Raw genomic sequence first — 20,495 nt, forward strand, 5'->3', positions numbered from 1 at the left:
CCTCGGCTGGTTCGTTGTCAGTGTTTCCTGTTTCCTCGTATTCCATTATTTATCCATCTGGATAGGGTCTGTTTCGATGCGGCTATTCCCTTAGCACGCCCGCTGAATGAAACGAGGAGCTGTTCATCCTGTCTAAAAACAGAGGAGCGAGACACATAAGCTCCTAATGCCTTCATTGGGCAAAGGAGGCTTGCATAATGTTCCTCTTTGTAAACCGGCAGGGCAGACCTGGGCCCTGAACAGTGTGTTGAGGGATTTAGGCACATGTACTTGTCTTGGTTTGAGTATGACTTTCGAGTCAATTGGTCCGAATTCCGCTTATGAAAGTGGTAAGTCCCCTATACGTTTCACTGAAGAGCCATAAGAAACACTGTCTTGAACGACAAATGTTTCATGTCTGATAAATGGATTGGCTCGAACGGGGTACCTTTCATGGCTTCCAAAACCGTAGAAAGGTCCCACATGGGAACTGAAGGGGGACTGGGAGGATTCAGCCTCTTAGCTCTTATGGCCGCCACATAAACCTTGAGCGTGGATGGGGTTCCGCTTTTATCCAGTAGCTCTTGAAGGAAGGTGAGAACTTCTGTGACAGTGAAAAGCCTTGAGCTTTGCACCAGATAGAAAACACTGACCATTTTGAGGAATAGAGTGGTCGAGAAGACGGGGCTCTAGCCTGCGTGATCGTGTTTAACACTCCCTCCGAGAGGTTAGTGGGTACCCGTTGATGGCCCATGCATATAGGAACCACAGCCTGAACGAGGATGCCAAATCGAGCCCTTGGCCTCTTTCCTCATCAGTATTGGCCATGGGGCAGTGCATCAGAACTGGAAACCAAGTCAGTTTTTTTTTGTTTTTTTCCAGAGTGGAGCCACAAATAGCACTGAGCATCCGTTTTCCCTGATTTGTCCCAATACCTGATCGAGATGGGGGGGGGGGGGGCATAGAGTGGGCAGTGGGGTCAGAAGTAGGCCAGTGCATTCCTGCTCTTGGGATGCAAACAGGATTACCTGCGCTCTACCGAATGTCTCCCACAGAAGCAGGACCGTCTGCGGGTGCAAAGGCCATTCTCCTGTTGGAACATTGTTCCTGGACAGTCTGTCTGGTCCCAAATTCAGGTGACCAGGCACAATTGCTGCTCTTAATGAGCACAGATTGTGCTGAGCCAAGACCAGGAGGCGTTCCGTCAGCCTGTAAAAGTTTTGGGACCTGATGCCAACCTGGCAATTCATATAGGCCACCACTGACATGTTGTCCGTGTGGACCAGGATGTGGTGATTTTTTTATTTTATTTATTTATTTATTTTTTATCTGGGGACAAAAACGTCTCAGCACGTTGTCAACTGCCATCATTTTCAGACAGTTTATGTGTAGAAGCTTCTCCCGTTCTGACCACTGGTCAAAGAGCGGTCTGCCCTCGAGCAGAGCTCCACATCCCGAGGTGGAGGAGTCTGTGGACACCACTTTTATATTCAAAGAAATCCCCAGGTTTACACCTGACTGATACCACTCCATTGCTCTCCAAGACTTCAGAGCTTTGACACATTTCTGATCGACATTGAGGCAAAACTGACCTGAGGCCCATGCCCGAGGTGGTACTCAGACTTTTAGCCATAACTGCAGCGGGCACATACGAAGTGGACCCAACTGGAGTACTGATGATGCTGAGGCCATGAGACCCAGCATTTTCTAAAACCTTTTGAGCGGGACTATAGTGCCGCGGCAGAAGGATTTTGTGATGCGCTGAATGTTCAGTCTGCTCTTTGGTGATAGTCGCTCTGTCATAGACAGGGAGTCCAGTTCTGTGCCCAGAAAATATATTCTCTGACTAGGAGACAGCAAACTTTTCACCCAATTGACTGTGTTCTGTCTTCCATGAGCTCTGAGTGTGATCGAGCCAGAATCAGCCAATCGTCCAAGTTGTAACAAAACTTGCATGCCCCAAAGTTTCAAGGGTGCAAGAGCCACCTCCATGCACATTGTAAATGTACAGGGTGCGAGGCAGGCCAAACGGTAGGACTGTGTATTGATATGTCTGGCCCTCGAAGGCGAATCTCAAGAATCGCCTGTGACGTGACTCTATTTGTATTTGGAAATATGTGTCCTTCAGATCTATTAACATAAACCAGTCCTCTTAGCAAATCTGCGTGAGGATATTCCTGGTTGTGAGAATTCTGAACTGGCGTTTCACAAACACTTTGTTCAGCTGTTTTAGATCTAGAATGGTTCTGAGACCTCCGTCTTTTTTCCGGACCAGAAAATATCTGCTGTATAGACCCCCTTCGTTCTGAGCTTGAGATAAAGGTTCAATGGCCCTTGTTGCTCAATAGTTTCGCTATTTCAGCTCGAAGTATATGAGCTACTTCGGTTTTTACCGTAGTTTCGACTGCCGAGCAAACTGCAGTGAATAGCCTTTTTTTATAATGTTCAGCACCCATTTTGATTCCCCCGAAAAGCTTTGCCCATTCATTTGCATGAATTGCTAGGAGTAGAATGAGATCTGGGCTCTGGCCGCAACATAGTGCCGACCGGAGAGCTTCAGTGTGCTTCGGTGTGTGTAAACGCTGTGCTTGCAGTGTTTGAGGCGTTAGGCACTCGTTCACGGCAGGCAGCCTGGCTGCGCTAGACTCCCTTATGGCAGTTTGCTGAGAGAGAGCGAGCGGGCCAAACCCTATGGGTTTGTTTGTGAGTGAATGTGGGTGCAAGACAGTGGGCACATTTACTGAACTGAAAACACCGGCCTGAGCTGACTGAATGTGTGTTGGTTTCGTTTTTACAGGAACTGTGGGACATGCAGTGTGATTGTGGGCACTGGGTTGTGGGCACATTCACTATATTTAATGCACAATCGACATGAGTCGATTTTAATTGTGCGAGCCCTGTACTGTGATGGGCTCTGCTTGTGTGGAGGAATGAACACTGGGTCGTGGGCATTTTTATTAAACTCATAACACCATTGGCCGTGGCTGGATTACCAGAGAATTACATTCTTTATGTGATTTAACTGGGTCGCTGTTGTTACGGCCGACTCGTGGCCGCAACTACAAGGAAACCAACACGAGCGATCAATATAACAAACGTAGTTTATTGAATAAAACTAGGGGTTTCACAAAATGCAATAAAGGCAGTTAAGCCATTAGGAGTCTTCCGAAATGCCGACAGTCGTCCAAATCCAGCTATCACCAAGAGCACAAGAGACGAACAGTGGATGATGTTATTTCCCCGAATGCGCCTCCTCCATGCATGACACCGGAACCTACTCCACCTCCTAATTTGAATCAGATGTTCCTCATCTCCACCACGACCTACCAAACAAGAAATAAAAACAAAACAAAATACACCCCCCATAACACCTCCCCTCTTAAGAAAGAGGTTCCTTACAAAGGACCTCTAACAAAAACAAGTTGTTAATTCTTAATTAACAAAAATTAATAATACCACCAAACTCAAAATCCTTATAACTAACCCTGCATATGGCCTCCTTAATCTGGTTCCCCCCTTGAAACTGGAATACAGCAACTCCTGGCACCTAGGAAAAACCAGTTACAGATGAGAAAACAAAAAACAAAAAAACAAACAAACACACAAAAAAAAAAAAAAAAACCCATAACACTGTGAAAACGGCATTTATCTGCAGGCATGTGGGATGTGGTACCGGCTTGTTTACTGCAAAATACACTGGAACAGCCGCATTTTCTGGAACTAAATGAGCGAAAAGTTTAGTTGGAAGTCTGGCATAGTGGCCGCAAAGCACCTCCATTGGATCTGATGTCACCAAGGGCCTCTCTCGATAGGCTGCTGGAGTTGCCGCAGGACAGCCAATAGGCATGCGAGCTGTACTGCCTATGTCTGCAATTCAATGCATTTTACATTAATGCAAAATCAGGGATAATTTTTGGCTTCAATATCTCGCGGAAAAGAGGTTTTCCCCTATTATAAAATATTACGCAGTACTAGAGAACCTCTCATAAGACAACTGATTTAACCTACAAAAAGTAAATGGTAATTTTTTGTAAAGACCCATTTTTGTTACAGTGTAAAACATTTGTTGATTATTGACATTATTGAGTACTATAATCAATAAAAACAATAAGTGGGTTAAAGTGAGAGAATGTGATGCTGTAAAGCTGTGAGCCAAAGCTTGGCCAGAGGGCAGAAGCTCCAGTAATCCATGGATCAGGGTCTGTAACACCTCTTCCTTTCACACACTGGCTTGTCTGGTTGCCAGTAAAGGCTGTTCTTTGAGCATCAGTGAAATCTGTGTGAAAGGGCAGCGTCTCACTGAAAAATGATAGCTGTGCCAGAAGGAGTTTGTTAAGGAGGTCAGGTAGTGTGAGACTGTGTGGTCAGGTGAAGAGGCCATGGTCTGAAACCCTCTCACAGTGGCTTTTTTGTGTTTTTAGCAAGGCCTTGCTCTCATGTTCAGAACGTTAGATGTAATTTAAATACGTTTGCCGTTCAGCTGCTGGGTAATGGTGGTATTGGGTAGAGGAAGGTCAACATAAAACTATTATCTGTCAACTGCCAAGAGAGCTTTAAGTCTCATACGTTATACTGATCACGTCCAGAATTTATCTTCTTTCTTCACATTGTTCTTACTCTCTCGCTGTCCTTTACTCAATATGTTTTCTCTGTCTTTTTTATATTTGGACTCCTTTGTATTTTTATTGTTTGTACTCCTCTTGTTTGTGCTTGCATTAAAGGGATACTTCAGGATTAGCATTAAGCTTTGTATTAGTAGAAAACCTGTAGTTTTTTTTTTTTTTTTTCAAATTACCATACCTTCCACCCTCATATCCCCCTGTGACAAGAGATTTATGTATTTTTTTGTCTGGAAAAAATCCTCTGATGCAAAATGACTTTTTTTTTTTGGCCAGAGGCTAAAGACTACAGTCAGTAGTGGGGGCTGTTCCACATGTTTTCAACCCATAAAAGGGGTCGGGTCTTTTTCCCGGACATGTTCTTATTATGTGCGTTTTAACATTGCTAAGAAAATTGTCGCTCCTCTGTGGGAGATACGAGACCGGTGCGTCTCACAGGTGTTGCTTATCGGTAATCATGCCACCGGCCTCGCACCGTTCTCCCACCCTAGCCTCGTCCTGCTCGCCACAGTAAACATAATGAATGGCGACTGTAGAACACAAAAGCCGAATCCCGGACATTTTGAGCGATCTCGAAACACATTTTCAGGCAGACTCATCGCGGAGACTCACTAGTAACCTAGACTTGTTGTTTAAATACATCTTTTACTGGTAGGCGTGGCCTCCTAGGGCAGCGAAGCAAGTGCATTCTGAGAGTTGTTGTCTTTCATCCACATAAACTTTTCTCAGTTTTTGGAGAAAGCTCCAAGTAATTTCACATTTCTTCTACATAAATTACCCATTTTAAATACACATCCATCTTTCCAGAAGTGAAGTGTCCCTTCAAGCTTTTTAGTGAATTCTCCTCTGCTTACTAAGACACTCCAGATGAATGAAGACCATATAGGTTACTTAAGTTGATATGAGGATGAATAAGTTGATTCACTAAGAATGAATTATGTCAACTGGGAGCTCATTTATTTGCAGATGCTGTGTTTAGCTTCTGATTCACTGTTTTATAATTCAAACAAAGTACTGCTACAAAACACAGTTTGCATAGTTGAAAAGAGAGAAGTATTTATTTATTGGGGATTTGTTTTTTATTTATTTATTATTAATTATTCTTATTATTTAATAAAATAATTGTAATTATTTTGTTATTTATTATAATTGTATTTATTTATGCTTTTTCTATTTTTGTTTAAAAAAATATCTTCTGGATATTATAGCTACTTTCTTGAAAAAGTTTCTTAAATGGTCGTGTTGATGGTGTGCATGTAACATCTAAAAATACTTGCCATGAGTTCATTAATTGCCAAACCATTTTGTCAGCAAAACCATGTTGACCAAAAATATAATTTATATAATATATATATTATATAATATATTATAATAATATAATATTCTTTCTTTTAATTCAGCATTTTTGTGATTTAATTAATGAGCAATTGACTCACGAGTTCCCAGGGGTTTTTAAATACCAGTTTGAGAAAACCCTGCTTTATACAAATCACTAAAACCACTTTGAGCCTTTTTGTGTACTTTTTCTAGTTAACACAAACGTACTCGGTTATTAACGTAACCTTGGTTCCCTCTAGAAGAGGGAATACGTACTGTGTATTATCTCACACTAGGGGAAAACCTCTATTCCACCAGTATAGTACAGATATTGAAGCCAGAAATTATCCTTAATTTTGAATTAATGTAAAACGCGTTACGACAGCATGCAGACATAGGCAAGAAGGCTCACGTGCTATTGGATTCAATGGGGTGCTTTTATAGTCTGCGTGAACTTGTTTAACACTCCCTCCCGGAGGTTTCTGGTACCCGTTGATGGCCCATGCATGCTGGGACCACAGCTCTGGGCGAGGATGCCAAATCAAGCCCTTGGCCTGAGAGAGGAGGTCTTTCCTCATCGGTATTGGCCATTGGGCAGTGCTTGTCAGCTGTATCAGAACTGGGAACCAAGCCTGTTTTTTTTCAGAGCGCAGCCACAAGTAGCACTGAGCATCCGTTTTCCCTGATTCGTCCAAATACCTGAGGCAAGAGTGAAAAGGTTAGAAAAGCATAGAGTGGGCAGCGGGGCCAGACGTGGGCCAGCGCATCCCTGCTCTTGGAGAAAAACATTGGACAGTAAGCGTTTTCTTGGGACACAAACAGATCTACCTGCTGAATGTGCTGAATGTGTTCTCTATCTACCTGCTCTATCTGCTAAATGTGTCCCACAGCAGTAGGACCGTCTGTGGGTGCAGAGACCATTCTCCTGCTAGAACATTGTTTCTGGACAGTCTGTCTGGTCCCAAATTCTTCAGGTGACCTGGCACATGTGCTGCTCACAATGAGTGCAGAGTGTGCTAAGCCCAGATCAGGAGGCATTCTATCAGCCTATAAAGGTTTCGGGACCTGACGGCACATGTTGTCCGAGCGGACCAAGACATGGTGACCTTTTTTCAGGATTTTGTGATGTGCTGAATGTTCAGTCTGTGCTCTGGCGACAGTCGCGCTGTCACAGAACTGTCACAGTGCTTGTGTGTAGGAATGATCACTGGGTCGTGGGCACTTTTATTACACTCATAACACCATCGGCCATGGCCAGAATACCAGAAATTACACTGTTTATGTGATTTATCTGGGTCGCCGTGGAAACAGAATTTGTGTGCAGGCAAGCAGGACATGGTACCGGGTTGGTTACTGCAAAATACACTGGAACAGTCGTATTTTCTGGAACTGAATGAGCGAAAAGTTTCGGTGGAAGTCTGGCTGCTCCGAGACTTAAGACTTAAACACCGTTGTTTTCCTGGGAGGGCTAGAAAGACTTTGAGACCTCAGGCTTTAGCTCAATCTTTTGCCAGGGGCGGCGGCCGGCAGAGCGAGTGCGTGGTGATGGTGCTGTGAATCAGTGGAAAGCCAGGGCTGGTGTTGGGAGCTTCGAGCAGATGGATGTTTTGGGCGATCTGCTGCAAAGCTAGAGCGCTTTGGTAAGAAGTGCTTCATACCTTGTGACGTCTTCTGAACCTCAGCGAATCTATCCGCAAAATCTTTGACGGATGATCCAAAGAGGCCAGCTGGGTAGATGGGTGCGTCGAGGAACGCAGAGCTCTCCGAGTCCGGTATCTCCGATAGCGTCAACCAAAGGTGTCTCTCAGCAAGGGTGAGAGAAGCCATGTTCTGCCCAATGGCCCGTGCAACCAATTTCGCGGCGCGAAGAGCCAGGTCTATAGCGCTCCTCAAATCCGGCATGCTGATAGCTTTTGGTCCTTCCTCATTCAGTTCCTCATCCTCATCCAGAAGGCCGGTTTGGAAGATCTGCAGTACGGCCATCTAGTGTAATGCCGATACAGCATGCCCAGGGGCGGTTGCAGAAATAGTGCAAGCTTTAGAAAGTAGCGCCACCTTAGCTCGCCGTGGAGAATGCTGCTGGGACAGAGGAACGCACTCTGGCTGAGAAGGGGGCGTTCCAAGATTTCGCAACTTCTTCATGGTGTTCAGAAAGAAAAGGCGTGGGCCTAGAAGACGGCAGAGCACGGTCCCTTTCCAGGAAACATCCATCCGCTCGGTCGGTTGTGCGCGACTCGAGTGAAGCTGGTGAAGCAAGCTTTTGCGGGCTGGAGAAGGCTTGGGAACCCGCTGAGCACAGCGCTTTTTACGGCATGGCACTATAGTGGGCGCAAGTGCAGACTCGGAGAAAAATGTCAGGCGTGTCAACAGAGTCACCGTGGGCAATAGCTCAGAATGATTGCAGTCACCGTCAGCAAGCGCAAGAGCTGCATGATCCTTACCCAGGCAGGAAACGCAAATGAAATGGTGGTCCCCGGCGCTGAGTGTAGCTCGGCACGAACCACAGGAACGATGAATCTTTAAAAAGATGCTGCTCTTTTAGATAGAGAGAGTGTGAGTTGCAGCAGCAAGCACACACTCGGCAGAGTAAAATGATTTAAACACCGGAAAGCGTAACACAGTCTCATCCCAAGAAGTCATATAACTGACGTCTTGGGACGTCTTTTGACCATACGTCAACATCCGCCTTTTTAGGGTACCCTTAAACGTCGGTTACATGACGATCCTGGGCCATCATACAACTGACGCTTTACCTTTAACGTTGGTTAGGTGACAGGGTAGGTTTAGGTCTGGGGTAGGGTTAGGATCCGATAAAGTCATCTAACCGACGTTTAAGGGTACCCTAAAAAGGCGGATGTTGACGTATGGTCAAAAGACGTCCCAAGACTTCAGTTATATGATGTCTTGGGATGAGACTGCCCTGGAAAGCACAGCATGTACAGCAACTCAAGGCAGCAAGATGAAAGCTAGCGGCACGGCATCTTCACTCCGGATCCAGCGACGCATGAGCTTCGCTGAAGAGCTATATTTATAGGCCCAGGCCATGCCCACTTTGGTGGGAGGTGACATAGTAAGCGTGAAGTGCCCCCATTGGATCTGACAAAACCAAGGGCCTCTCTCGATAGGCTGCTGCAGTTGCTGCAGGACATCCAATAGGCAAGCGAGCCGTCTTGCCTAGGTCTACATGCTGCCGCAAAGCGTTTTACATTACAAGGATAATTTTTGTAAAAATGTATATTCTCAATTGTTGAATACCACACACTCGTAACTAAAAACACACAAACAAAAAACTGGTGTCCAATGTTTATTAATTTCACTCTCATTTCATCCTACATCTCTTTGGAGCTCTTGGTTGTAATTTGTTAAACATCTCCCAGACTCCAGGACCTGCTAGCTTTGTCACCATAAACCCACTGCTTTCGTTAGGATGGATCCACTTGGAGAAAGAGTGTGATTGCAGATGTACTTGAGCATCGTTTTGCATTACTGATGCAGATGTCTTCTCTGTGTTAAAAATCTGTTCAGGGCCTCCAGCTTCCCAGGCAAGCATCTCTTTTTATCTCCTTTCTAAGTTCAAGGAAAGTTCAGCATCTTTTGTTTTCCTCCTGACTGCGGAAAAGTCAACAACAGTGCGTGTTAGTTGTTTAGACGTTGTGCTTCATTTTTGGTGTTTTACATGAGAGCATTTTTTTTAAATGGAGTTTGAAGAGTCATTTACCTAAATGCGTTTGTGAATGGTGTTTGTGCATATTCATATTCAATTTGCTTCATACAAAATTTAGACTCTGTATTGGTTTTTCCTTTTTTCGTTTTCCCCTTTCTTTTAATAGAAATTTTACCATTAAAAAGTTCAAGGTCAGTACAGCTGTTAAAATGTTTTTGAAAGAAGTGTCTTATGCTCACCAAGGCTGCATTTATTTGATCAAAAATGCTAAATGAGTAATATTTTGAAATATTAATACGTTAACTCTTTCTCCGCCAGCGTTTTTGAAATACGTTGCTAGCCACCACCACAAAAGTTGCATGGCCCCCAGAATATTGTATTGTATGGATGTCTGAAAAATATATAAAAACAAAGAACAGATATGAAGAGTTCAGATGCAAAAGCCTCTAAATGCCATTTGAAATTTTCTTCTTTAATGATAATTTATATCAAACTTGTATATTTAAGTTCAGTAATTTCATTTAAATAACAATTAATAGGTAATTATCATTGCCATTTAAGTGAAATCACTGAACTTAAATATACAAGTTTGATAAAAATCATCATTAAAGAAGAAAATTTCAAATGGCATTTAGAGGCTTTTGCATCTGAACTCTTCATATACTGAACAAAATAATATATATATATATATATATATATATGTGTGTGTGTGTGTGTGTGTGTGTGTGTGTGTGTGTGTGTGTGTGTGTGTGTGTGTACTGTATGTGTGTACTGTATGTGTGTATATATATATATATATATATATATATATATATATTTATATATACTGTCAATATATATCATATACTGTGAAAAAATGAGTTTTTATCAAAGACTATGTTTGGATGGGAATCAAAACTTAGATGGGGTTATATGAGTACATAAACACTCCCAAAGATTTATACTCATAGCTCTTCCTGGGTCGACATTTAATTCAGTAACATTACAGTTTTGATTAATATGCTGTTGATGATCACATTATTTTATATATGCATATAGATATGATATCACTTTTTTTTCGGAGGTGTTTTGATCAGGGTATTCAGTACTCATTCAGAAAAATAAGTGTCCTATCTGAGAGCATATCTGTATAACAATGAAGACAAAGAAAGTTGTAAATTGCCGTTCCGGAAATTGGCGAGGAAGCATTATCTCACAAATGACAGACATATCTGTCAATTGCAGGGAAAGAGTTAAAAAAGCTGTTGTATTTTAGTATATAGTGATGTCAAAGCTGAATTTTTGGCATCATTACTCCAGTCTTCAGTGTCACATCCTTCAGAAATCATTCTAATATGCTGATTTGGTGCTCAAGAAACATTATCAGTGTGTTCATGTGGTGGCTGATCATTGTCTTTGTAATTGATGTACCACATGCACATTTGATTTCAGTTTCTCAGGGATGATAAACTAAGATTTTAAACAAAGTTTTTTTTTTTTTTTTCATTTATTGACCCCTCCCCTGCATCACACCTTTTGAAATGTTCTTTTTGAAGGACAGAAGGGTCAGACATTTTCAATGGAGTGAAAGCTTCCACAAATATCTCCTATCTTTCTCTTTGTTCACCTACCACTCTATGTCCCCTTCAAGGACCCTGGGGGACAAAAAAAGCCAAGCGCCTTTATATGGTGGGACTCAGTACCGCCATTATTATCATCCATAAAAGCACCGCCACAGTTCAATAGCCATCCAGGCGGCACACCAGCTTCACCCCAAGCAAAACCCAGGTGACAACCTGCAGTCTTAGACAAGATACATCAGCTGTCAATCATCTCCACTCAACCGTATTTAATTAAAAAGGGGATTCAATCATCTACTCGTATTTGCTCAACAGAGTCGCTTGCACAAAAGCACAATTTAGAGGTAAATTTCTAACAAAGGGAATTATAGTAGTTTGACATCAGTATATTCATTCTGATAGCAGAATTGCTTTGAAGCTTGGAGAAATAATGCCTCATCTGGCGGCTTTGTTGACAGGCTTCCTGTGTGGAAATGGCTGATTTGTGTTGCTTGACAGTAGAGCAGGGTTTCTCTCCTGATGTCTGTATTAGTCTCCATAACAGATGGTGCTGAGTTAAGGATCTGCCGTCCTGAGGGTTTGCAGACTTCTCTTGTTCCTGGCCAATAGCGTCAGCTGTGAGCCTGGATTGTGCGACATAGTGACTGATCTTTTCTCCAGATGGAAGAAGCAACATCAGTCATTGGGTTTTGCTGTGGAGAGCATGAACAAACATTGCTTGACAAGAGGTTGGATTTGGTCAATCCGTGACCGGTAGGATTGGTGATTATTTTCACCATCTTTTGATCAGATCTCTTCTGGGATTGGTCAGTTGAGACATCAAGTAGAGGTTGAAGATATACGTCGTCATTACAAATGGACTCAGAATTAACTGGTTTGACCTTTTATTGAAAGTATTGAGTTGTTGTTTCAACTTTACGTCTTAAGTCAAGTTTTTTGTTGTGTATAGATTCATGTCGAATTTGGTTGTTTTCATGTTAACACCAAAGTGTGGCGGTTCATTTCTACATCCATTATAGTGGTTGCAAGACAGTGCTGTTTATTTATACAGCACATTTCATACACAATTGTAATTTAAAGTGCTTTACATAAATTACAATATTTAAAAGAAATCAGAATAATTAAAACAGTTAAGAATAACAATAAAATAAACTACAGTACAAGTGGTACAGTGCTCATTCAGTAAATGCACAGCTAAATAGATTTGTTTTGATTCTGGATTTGAATGTGACTTCTGTAGGAGCGCATCTGATCTCTTCTGGAAGCTGGTTCTAGCTGTGACTGGCATAGCTAAAAGCAGACTTTCTTAGCTTAGAGTGAACCCTTCGTATTTCTAACTTATGTGATCCTAATGACCTGAGTGATCTGTTGGGTTTATATTCAATGAGCATATCTGCGATATATTGAGGTCCTAGGCAATTTATTGATTTATACAGTGATAATACTTTAAAATCAATCCTATATGTAACTGGCAGCCAGTGTAAAGACCTGAGGACTGGTGTGATATGTTCACTCTATGAGCTGCAACTGTCTTATGGTCTTTTTGGGAAGGGCAGTGAGGAGCCCATTACAATAATCCACCCTGCTGGTGATGAAAGCATGCAAGTTTCTCTAAGTCTTGACTGGAAACAAAACATCTAATTCTTGCATTGAATTATTGCTTGGTAGAGACACACAAAGACTCCTGACTTGATTTTTAGTTGTGTGACCCCTAGAGTGAAGGTATGCACTCACCTTGAGAACTTCATCTTTGTTTCCAAATGCAATGACGTCAGTTTTGTCTTTGTTTAACTGAAGACAGTTTTGGCACATCCAACTGTTTACTTCATCAATGCATTGGCACAGGGAGTCAGTAGGGTTGTAGTTGTTAGGCGATAGGGCTAAGTAGATCTGTGTGTTGTCTGCATAGCTGTGGTAAGAGATTTGGTTCTTTCTCATCATTTGGCTCATTGGGAGCATGGACACGTTGAATAGGAGTGGCGCAAGAATTGAGCCTTGTGGGTCTCCGCATGTCATAGGTGTCCACTCAGACTTATGGTCTCCTATACTCGCATAATAACCTCTCCCTCCTAAGTATGACCTGAACCATTTTAGGAATATTCCAAAAAGCCCCACTTAGTTTTCCAGCCTGTCAAGATGTTGTGATCGACAGTGTCAAATGCAGCCCTGAGGTCGAGTAGTACTAGCAATTATAATTTGCCTGTCAGTATTTAAGCGAATTTTGTTTATTATCTATTTGGGCGCTGTCTCAGTGCTGTGATGTGATCGGAAACCAGCTTGAAAATTGTCAAAGTATCCATTTGCGCTTAAGAATTTGCTCAGTTTAAACCTTTTTCTCTAATTTTAAACTTCTGCAATTGATTTAGCCTGAATAATTAACCATACAAACTGTATTAAAACTTTTGTTCTTCATATGAGATATCTGTTCTCAATTCTGTAAATTAAATAAAAACTGATATAATATCAAATATAAATATTATACCACGGTTTCACACACAATTAAGGCATCATCCTAGTCACAGACTAAAATGCATCTTTGAGCTGTTTTAATTGAAAGCAACTTGTACTGACATATCTTAAAATGTTCCATTGTTCCATTTGCCTCAAAATTCACACTCAAATTTTTTTTTTTCTAAGGCACTTTTATAAAATTGAACTAAGGCCTAATTCTGGATTAATCTGCCTGTCTGTGAAACCTGGCCTTTATTTAATAAATAAAAATAATGCTCTGTTTTCACTTTTGCATTAGTTTGCAGATCATTTTATTGTTTGGTATTTCAAAAATGTTATGATAGAAGTTATTCCATACTGATCACATTTTATTTAGAACCAAATCCGAGACTGTAGGCATAGACCCATTCTAGTTCCCCACGAAGTGACATTTCTTTGTAATTCGTTTCAAACTGGTCGCTCTAAAATTGGTCACACAATCATTTGAAGAAACAGTTCCTCCATAAGTAATGCACTGGGTTACTATTTAAGTCTTGTGCCAGCTGTAGTGGGGGTGGAGGTTGGAGAAGCATTACCTGAGAGAGGTTAGGAATCATCCTCTCCACTCATGCAGAGCACGCTTTTAATTAGATTACCCAGGCACCCATGCACAGCCGTGAGGGATTGGACACACTCTGGCAGGTCATTTTGCCTCAATGCTGGGCTGGACTGCTTGTCCGCTCTCTTGAATCGCTGGATTTGCTTGAAAAGCTAGAAGGAAACTCAAACAACTTTCTTTTTTTTTTTTTTTTTCTGTAACGGTGGCACACCGTTTTTGAACAGGGATAGGGAATTGAAATCTTTTCTGTCTACTCCGTCCATATGAAAGAACATTGTTTAGAATTTATATAGAAAAAAAATGTCCAGACAATAACTATCTTATATGTGGCTTGTAGATGACAATGTTAAATGTCTGGTAGAATTAGGCAAAATCACATCTTTGTTTTCCTTATGTATACATTTCTCTTTATTATGAGATGTTAAGTCATTATTACGAGAAAGTTTCTCATTATTATGAGATACTAAGTCATTATTATGAGAAACTTCCTAAATATAATGTGAAACTAAGTCATAATAATGAGAAAGTTTCTCATTATTATGACTTACAGAATTATATTGTTTTTACTCAACTGTGGCAGAAACGGGCTTCCATATCTCACAAATGTTATGTGTTCTTCTGAGAAACTGTTTTTCTAAATGTTCCCCATAGAAACTTTTTTTGGGGGGAGTTTCTCAGGACAACACATAACATTTGAGAGAGAATGCAAACGCATCGACTTATTATTATTTATTTTTTTGTAGGTTCAATGAATACCTCCTTTTTACACAGTGCATTTTGCAAGTAAACAACACAGATTAGATTTGAATACAAAATATTTGTTGTGCACATAAAACATCTCTCAGCATGAAGCATACCAGACACTGTTGATTTAGTGTGTATTCTTCATATTAGGAAGTACAAATATACCAGGGTGTTCTTGTTTTTCTTTTTCTGCTGTCAAAATCAGAACTGTTGTAAAAGATTTAACCTCTTTCACCTGAAAAAGTAGTATAATAAATTTTTTTTTGCATAGAAGAGGAATAATCTGTCCCAGTTTTTTGTTTGGGTTAAGGATATTGTTGTGATCAATGTCTGCAAATTCATCATAGAGTATAAAGGGGAAAAATGCAGTTAAATGATTTATAGTCTCCGGAGGCTCTTGGCTTACTTTTACACTTCAATTAATTTTGTTTTGAAGATTGCGAGAATGGGCAAGCCTGCTGTGTTTCTCCCATAAAATCACTGAGTGAGCTTTGGCATGCTGATGGGCTTGAGAGCTCTCAAAGTTTTCAAGTTACAAGATAACAATGTATTCCTCTTTGTGCCTTCCACGTGCCGTGACGGGTAAGAAATAAGCGAAGCCGAGCTGCCAGAGCACCTTAGCAGCGCTTCATTTCTCACTCTCATGTTTAACCGTCTGTTGCTAATTTACTTTCTCTCCAGGCAATCTTTTTTTAATAGTGCATCCGTTTGTTCAGGAGACAATTGATTCTCTGCACCGCCATATTCATCAGTTACATTAACTGAAGCTTGTCCGGAATATGAATTATGGAGGCCCTCTCTCCAGTTCTGGCCCACATTTCTAGCTGCAGCTTCATGTCAATAGACCATGTAAATACCTTTGAGGAAAACAAATGTTAACCTAAAGTCAACAATGTGCTAATTACGCTAATGATAATGAGTCTTGCACATATTCATCAACGATTTAAGTGTCGCCTTGTTGTTGAGTTGTGAAGGCGTGCCTTTGCAAAAATACTACATGCATTTATTGATGTTCGTTTCCTGTTGTGTCTGCTTCGACACAGGGACTTTGACAGCTTGTCCGATCTCACAGAAGAGTCCAAGGTCAAGTACATCGCTCAGCAGTGGACGGAGCTTGGATTAAAAGACGTTCGGGTTACTAATCATACGGCTCTTCTGAGCTATCCCGGACCCGTCCTCAGCACAATCGTGGAGAAGTTTGGAAACCATTGTTACCTGCCCAGCGGAGCGAGGTGTGGACAGCCATCAACATCCACGACTGAACCCTTTGCCTATGCAGCCTACTCTGCTGTGGGAAGTCTAGTGGTGAGTTACATTGTACCCTCAAGAGATAAATACCACACTATTGTACTAGAAATATCATTGTGGCGAATAGGACGGCTGAAAGATGTGAGAGAATGGTGCGAGGATTGTGGTGCCATTGCTAATGAGCAACGCTTGTGAGCAAACCGGTCTCGCATTTCTCACTGAAAGAGTGGAAGCATAAAGGGGAATTAAGCATAAAGCATCGCCGTTGGGATCACAGCATATGGACCCAGCTGTTGTGAACTTATTTCTTCTAAAGTGTAGGAAACTCAGAAGCAAAGACTAGGAGACTCGGTGTATATTTTATGCAGGTTTCTTTATTGATGTTGCATTGCTGTAGTCTGCTTCGTCCAAAAGTCTTAGCCTTGTCTGACTTAACTAAAATAGAGACTGTTCATATACCTTACAAGGGGGGAGGGGTTACATTGAGGTGGAGACACTCTGAAACAAAGCATGTAAATGAAGTATAGAGGTTTAGAAACCTGGCCTTGACTGAGAGTGCCTAATCCAATCAGCATAACTATTCAAACTGAGCCAGGGGCTCCCAGAACCATGGCGATTTGAATGCATAGAAACTAATCTAATCATCAGCCAGACTATTCGATGACAAAAGGTGTCTATATATATATATACAGGTATATATACAGGGTGCGATTTGCCGGGGGGGATGCGTGGGATTTCCCCCTTTCTGGTCAATGTATCCCTGCCTCTGCTTAATTATTTTTATCCCCAGTGGGGATAAATTTATCCCCCCCTCAAAGTGATCAGTGATCCTACACTAGTGGTGAGACGGATCAAAAAACTTATCACTGATCCGTGCTTTGATTAAAGTTAATTTTAGTTTAAATGCGCTACTTTGGCTGACTATCATATAACTGCCACTCTGCACGAGTCTGCAGACTTGCCAAATGTCCCACCCACGGCGCTATCTGATTGGTTACACCTCGTATAATAGCCTATCAACACTTGCGAGACGGTTGCAGGTCCGCGCTGGGCTGTGGAGCTGCTTGTAGAAATGAAGGCAGCATAGCTATTCAGAATAAACATCACAATCTGATTTTCTGTTTCTATGATGACAAGCAGAGCTTGTGTCCAGTCACTGAGAATGGCCGAAGTTATACACACGGTGTTTCACTCAACTAAAGCAAAGGTTTTTGTCACTCACTCTTGGACATCTGGCGCGAGTGATTTCAATGTTAATTCAATGTAAAGACGTGTTTACGCGCGTCTAGAGGTTCTGCGGTGCAAATGAGGCGAATTAACAAACATATATAATGCATCCTATCATTTGACTGGTCAGCATCGCGATGTAACGTTAACATTATAACTTTAACGTAACAGCAGCAGTAAAACTGTTTCTATTATGGTTTAACTTTGCAATCAATCCCTGGTTCAGGAGAGGCTGATATAAATTAGCCTCTACCCTATTAATCTATTGATTTAATTATTGCATGTTTTTTGTGCATGATCACAGTTCATATATGTGTGGGAAGCTATTAAAAATTGCGTTAGGATACTTCATGAGTTATTAAGAATTTTTTTTCCTGCATTTTTTTTTTCTGCAAATGCAGTGATGAAGTTCATGAATTTTTTTTTTTCAAAACATCCCCCCCTCTGTTTTTTTTTCACAAATCGCACCCTATATATATATATATATACGTATATATATATATATATATATATATATATATATATATATGTATATATATATATATATATATATATATATATATATATATGAAGAGTTCAGATGCAAAAGCCTCTAAGTGCCATTTGAAATTTTCTTCTAAAATGATAATTTTTATCAAGCTTATATATTTAAGTTCAGTAATTTCACTTAAACGGCAATGCAGTTTACCTATTAATTGCCATTTAAGTGAAATTACTGAACTTAGATATACAAGCTTAAAAAAAAAATGACCATTCTAGAAGAAAATTTCAAATGGCATTTAGAGGCTTTTGCATCTGAACTCTTCATATATATATGAATATATGAATGATGTGAACTCTCAGTACTTTTTGAATATATATGAATGATATATGTATATATATAGGAATGGCTCAAAGAGCTCACTTTAGTTCCATTCCTGGTTTTCCATTTCCCAGTGAAACCCTGGTCCGAGTGATCACCCAACCGCTCCACACTACAAGTGAAACTTTCACAATTTTGCTATCCGCTCTAGGCACACATGCTTTATACCACTCACTGTCACATTTGGTCTGTGTGTGTCTTTTGCTTGAGTTGGACTGTTTGGTTTTTCACTCTTCAATGTGTTAAATCATCTCTTGCCATAGTTTTTGATTTGCCCTCATGTGTTACACCTGTGTCTAGAAATGCATTTTCTCGTTTAGCCCCACTGTTTCCCTTTGAATATATAGCCCTTATTTTTCGTTGTTACATTTATTGCCAATTCCTTCTGCAACTGATGGTGATAATCACATACTGTAGGCCTACTCTGGTCTGAAACACCGCAGAAAAAAAATATCAGTTATAATGACTCTCAGTACTTTTTGAATGCCTCTCAGCCATTCAAATTTACAAGGACTTGAACTGAATGTAGTAACATATTCACTTATAAATATAATCATTTATAACACATTATTAACAATCATTGAACAAAGTTGCTTATTGACTTTTAATATTGCCAACTTCAGTGCAACTTCACAGCCTGAATGCTTCATCCTGTCGGAAGATTAAAACAAATCCATTATGCAAGACTGAACCCATTTCACACATGTGTGTGATATATTCTCCAGTTATTTTTAGAGGTTATGCTTTTTGTCTCTGAAGGGAACAGGAAATGTTGAAGGAAGATGCATTCCCATTATCCGTTTCAAGACAGACACACTGTATCTAACAGGGATAAGCTTCAGTAAAAAGTTCTCAGATTTAGTCACAGTCAGTCTTTCATGTCGTCCTCCACAAGGGGGGTCAAAGTCATCCATCATAATGCTGCACATACTCAAGGCTCTGATGTAAATTAAACTGCATTTGCAATGTCTAAAATTCAGCAGGGAAAAACAAATACGACCGGCTTGATGGATGAAATGCTCAGGGATATCGTGCTCAGGCGTTAGAGATTCATCCAGCTACCCTGAGCCGCTCATGGGTCACTGGGCATTTTACATTATGTACTTTTACCAACTCCCAACTCCACAGCTGGGCTAAAATATTCACCTTCTTTTCCACTGAAAACATACAGATGCACAGAGATATCACAGTAACATATCCACAGATGTTTGACTGTAAATGTCACAAGCTGGTCTGATGTGGTCAGGTCTGTATAACTACTTACGGCAATAAAAAGTAATAGTGAAGTAATAAAAAGAAAAAAAAGATTTCATTTTTTGGTTATTTTTTTTTTTTCTATTTTAAGAATGTGTCATGATAGTTTTCATTTAAATTGTCTTTTACCCAATGAGCCAGTGAAGTGTGTATAATGAAAGGTCTAATATTTGAGTTCAATAAAACTTTATTATTTTGTATTTATAGAGAATTTCTGTAGGAGAACTTCTGATGAAACCTAAACCTGATCCATCTAATTCGCAACACATTGTATATGCACATAAAAGTTTTCTTAAAATCGTTCTGACGTTAATGAGTTTGGATTATTCTAAATGAGCGAGTCATTTAAAACATTTTAAACCACCCAAAGCGTCTCCAAATAAGGGCTTTCCCCATATTCTTTCCTTTACATTCTCAAAACCAGTTGACACAATAAAACACATTTTACAGACCATCACTAGCCAGGTGTACATACGTGTGAATATGCGTTATTCCAACCCAGTCTTACAGCAATTCATACGTAATTTACGAGGTGGCTAATTCATTTCGTACGACTTACACTAATATGTGTCTAGACTCCAGTGATGGGTAGGTTTAGGAGCAGGGTCAGTGGTGGTCCTTCTTGGTGATACTTTTTGAAAATTCGTACGAGTGAGGTCATGAATTCCTATGAATTAGCCACCTCGTAAAATTGGCGCAAATTGGCGTGAGATCAGGTTGATTATTCAGAGAAACCTCGCAGTATAACACAGCTTTTCTTACTCTTTCACTGTAGCCTATATATGATGAAATATATTTAGGATTATATTCAATTGTATAATATGATTTTATATAAATTAATATAATATAATATAATGTTATATTATAAAATATATTATTATTAATATTATTATTATGATTGTCATTATATTTATATTAGTCATGTTATTATGAAATATAACTTCATAACATGATTATGCAGCACATAAAAAGT

At 40.4% G+C, this 20,495-nt stretch overlaps 1 protein-coding gene across 2 annotated transcripts in view; it reads left to right on the forward strand.

Annotated features, from left to right (window-relative positions):
* naaladl2 (N-acetylated alpha-linked acidic dipeptidase like 2) overlaps window positions 1–20,495 on the forward strand; it is a 368,062-nt gene that overhangs the window by 157,765 nt on the left and 189,802 nt on the right. For both annotated transcript variants that reach the window (XM_089124954.1, XM_089124955.1), the window contains exon 3: window positions 15,975–16,236. In XM_089124954.1, the coding sequence (XP_088981080.1) occupies window positions 15,975–16,236 (262 nt within the window). The remainder of the gene's footprint in view (window positions 1–15,974; window positions 16,237–20,495) is intronic.

The sequence above is a fragment of the Pimephales promelas genome, chromosome 21 (assembly GCF_988280905.1).
Source record: "Pimephales promelas chromosome 21, fPimPro1.hap1.1, whole genome shotgun sequence".
Lineage (NCBI taxonomy): Eukaryota > Metazoa > Chordata > Actinopteri > Cypriniformes > Leuciscidae > Pimephales > Pimephales promelas.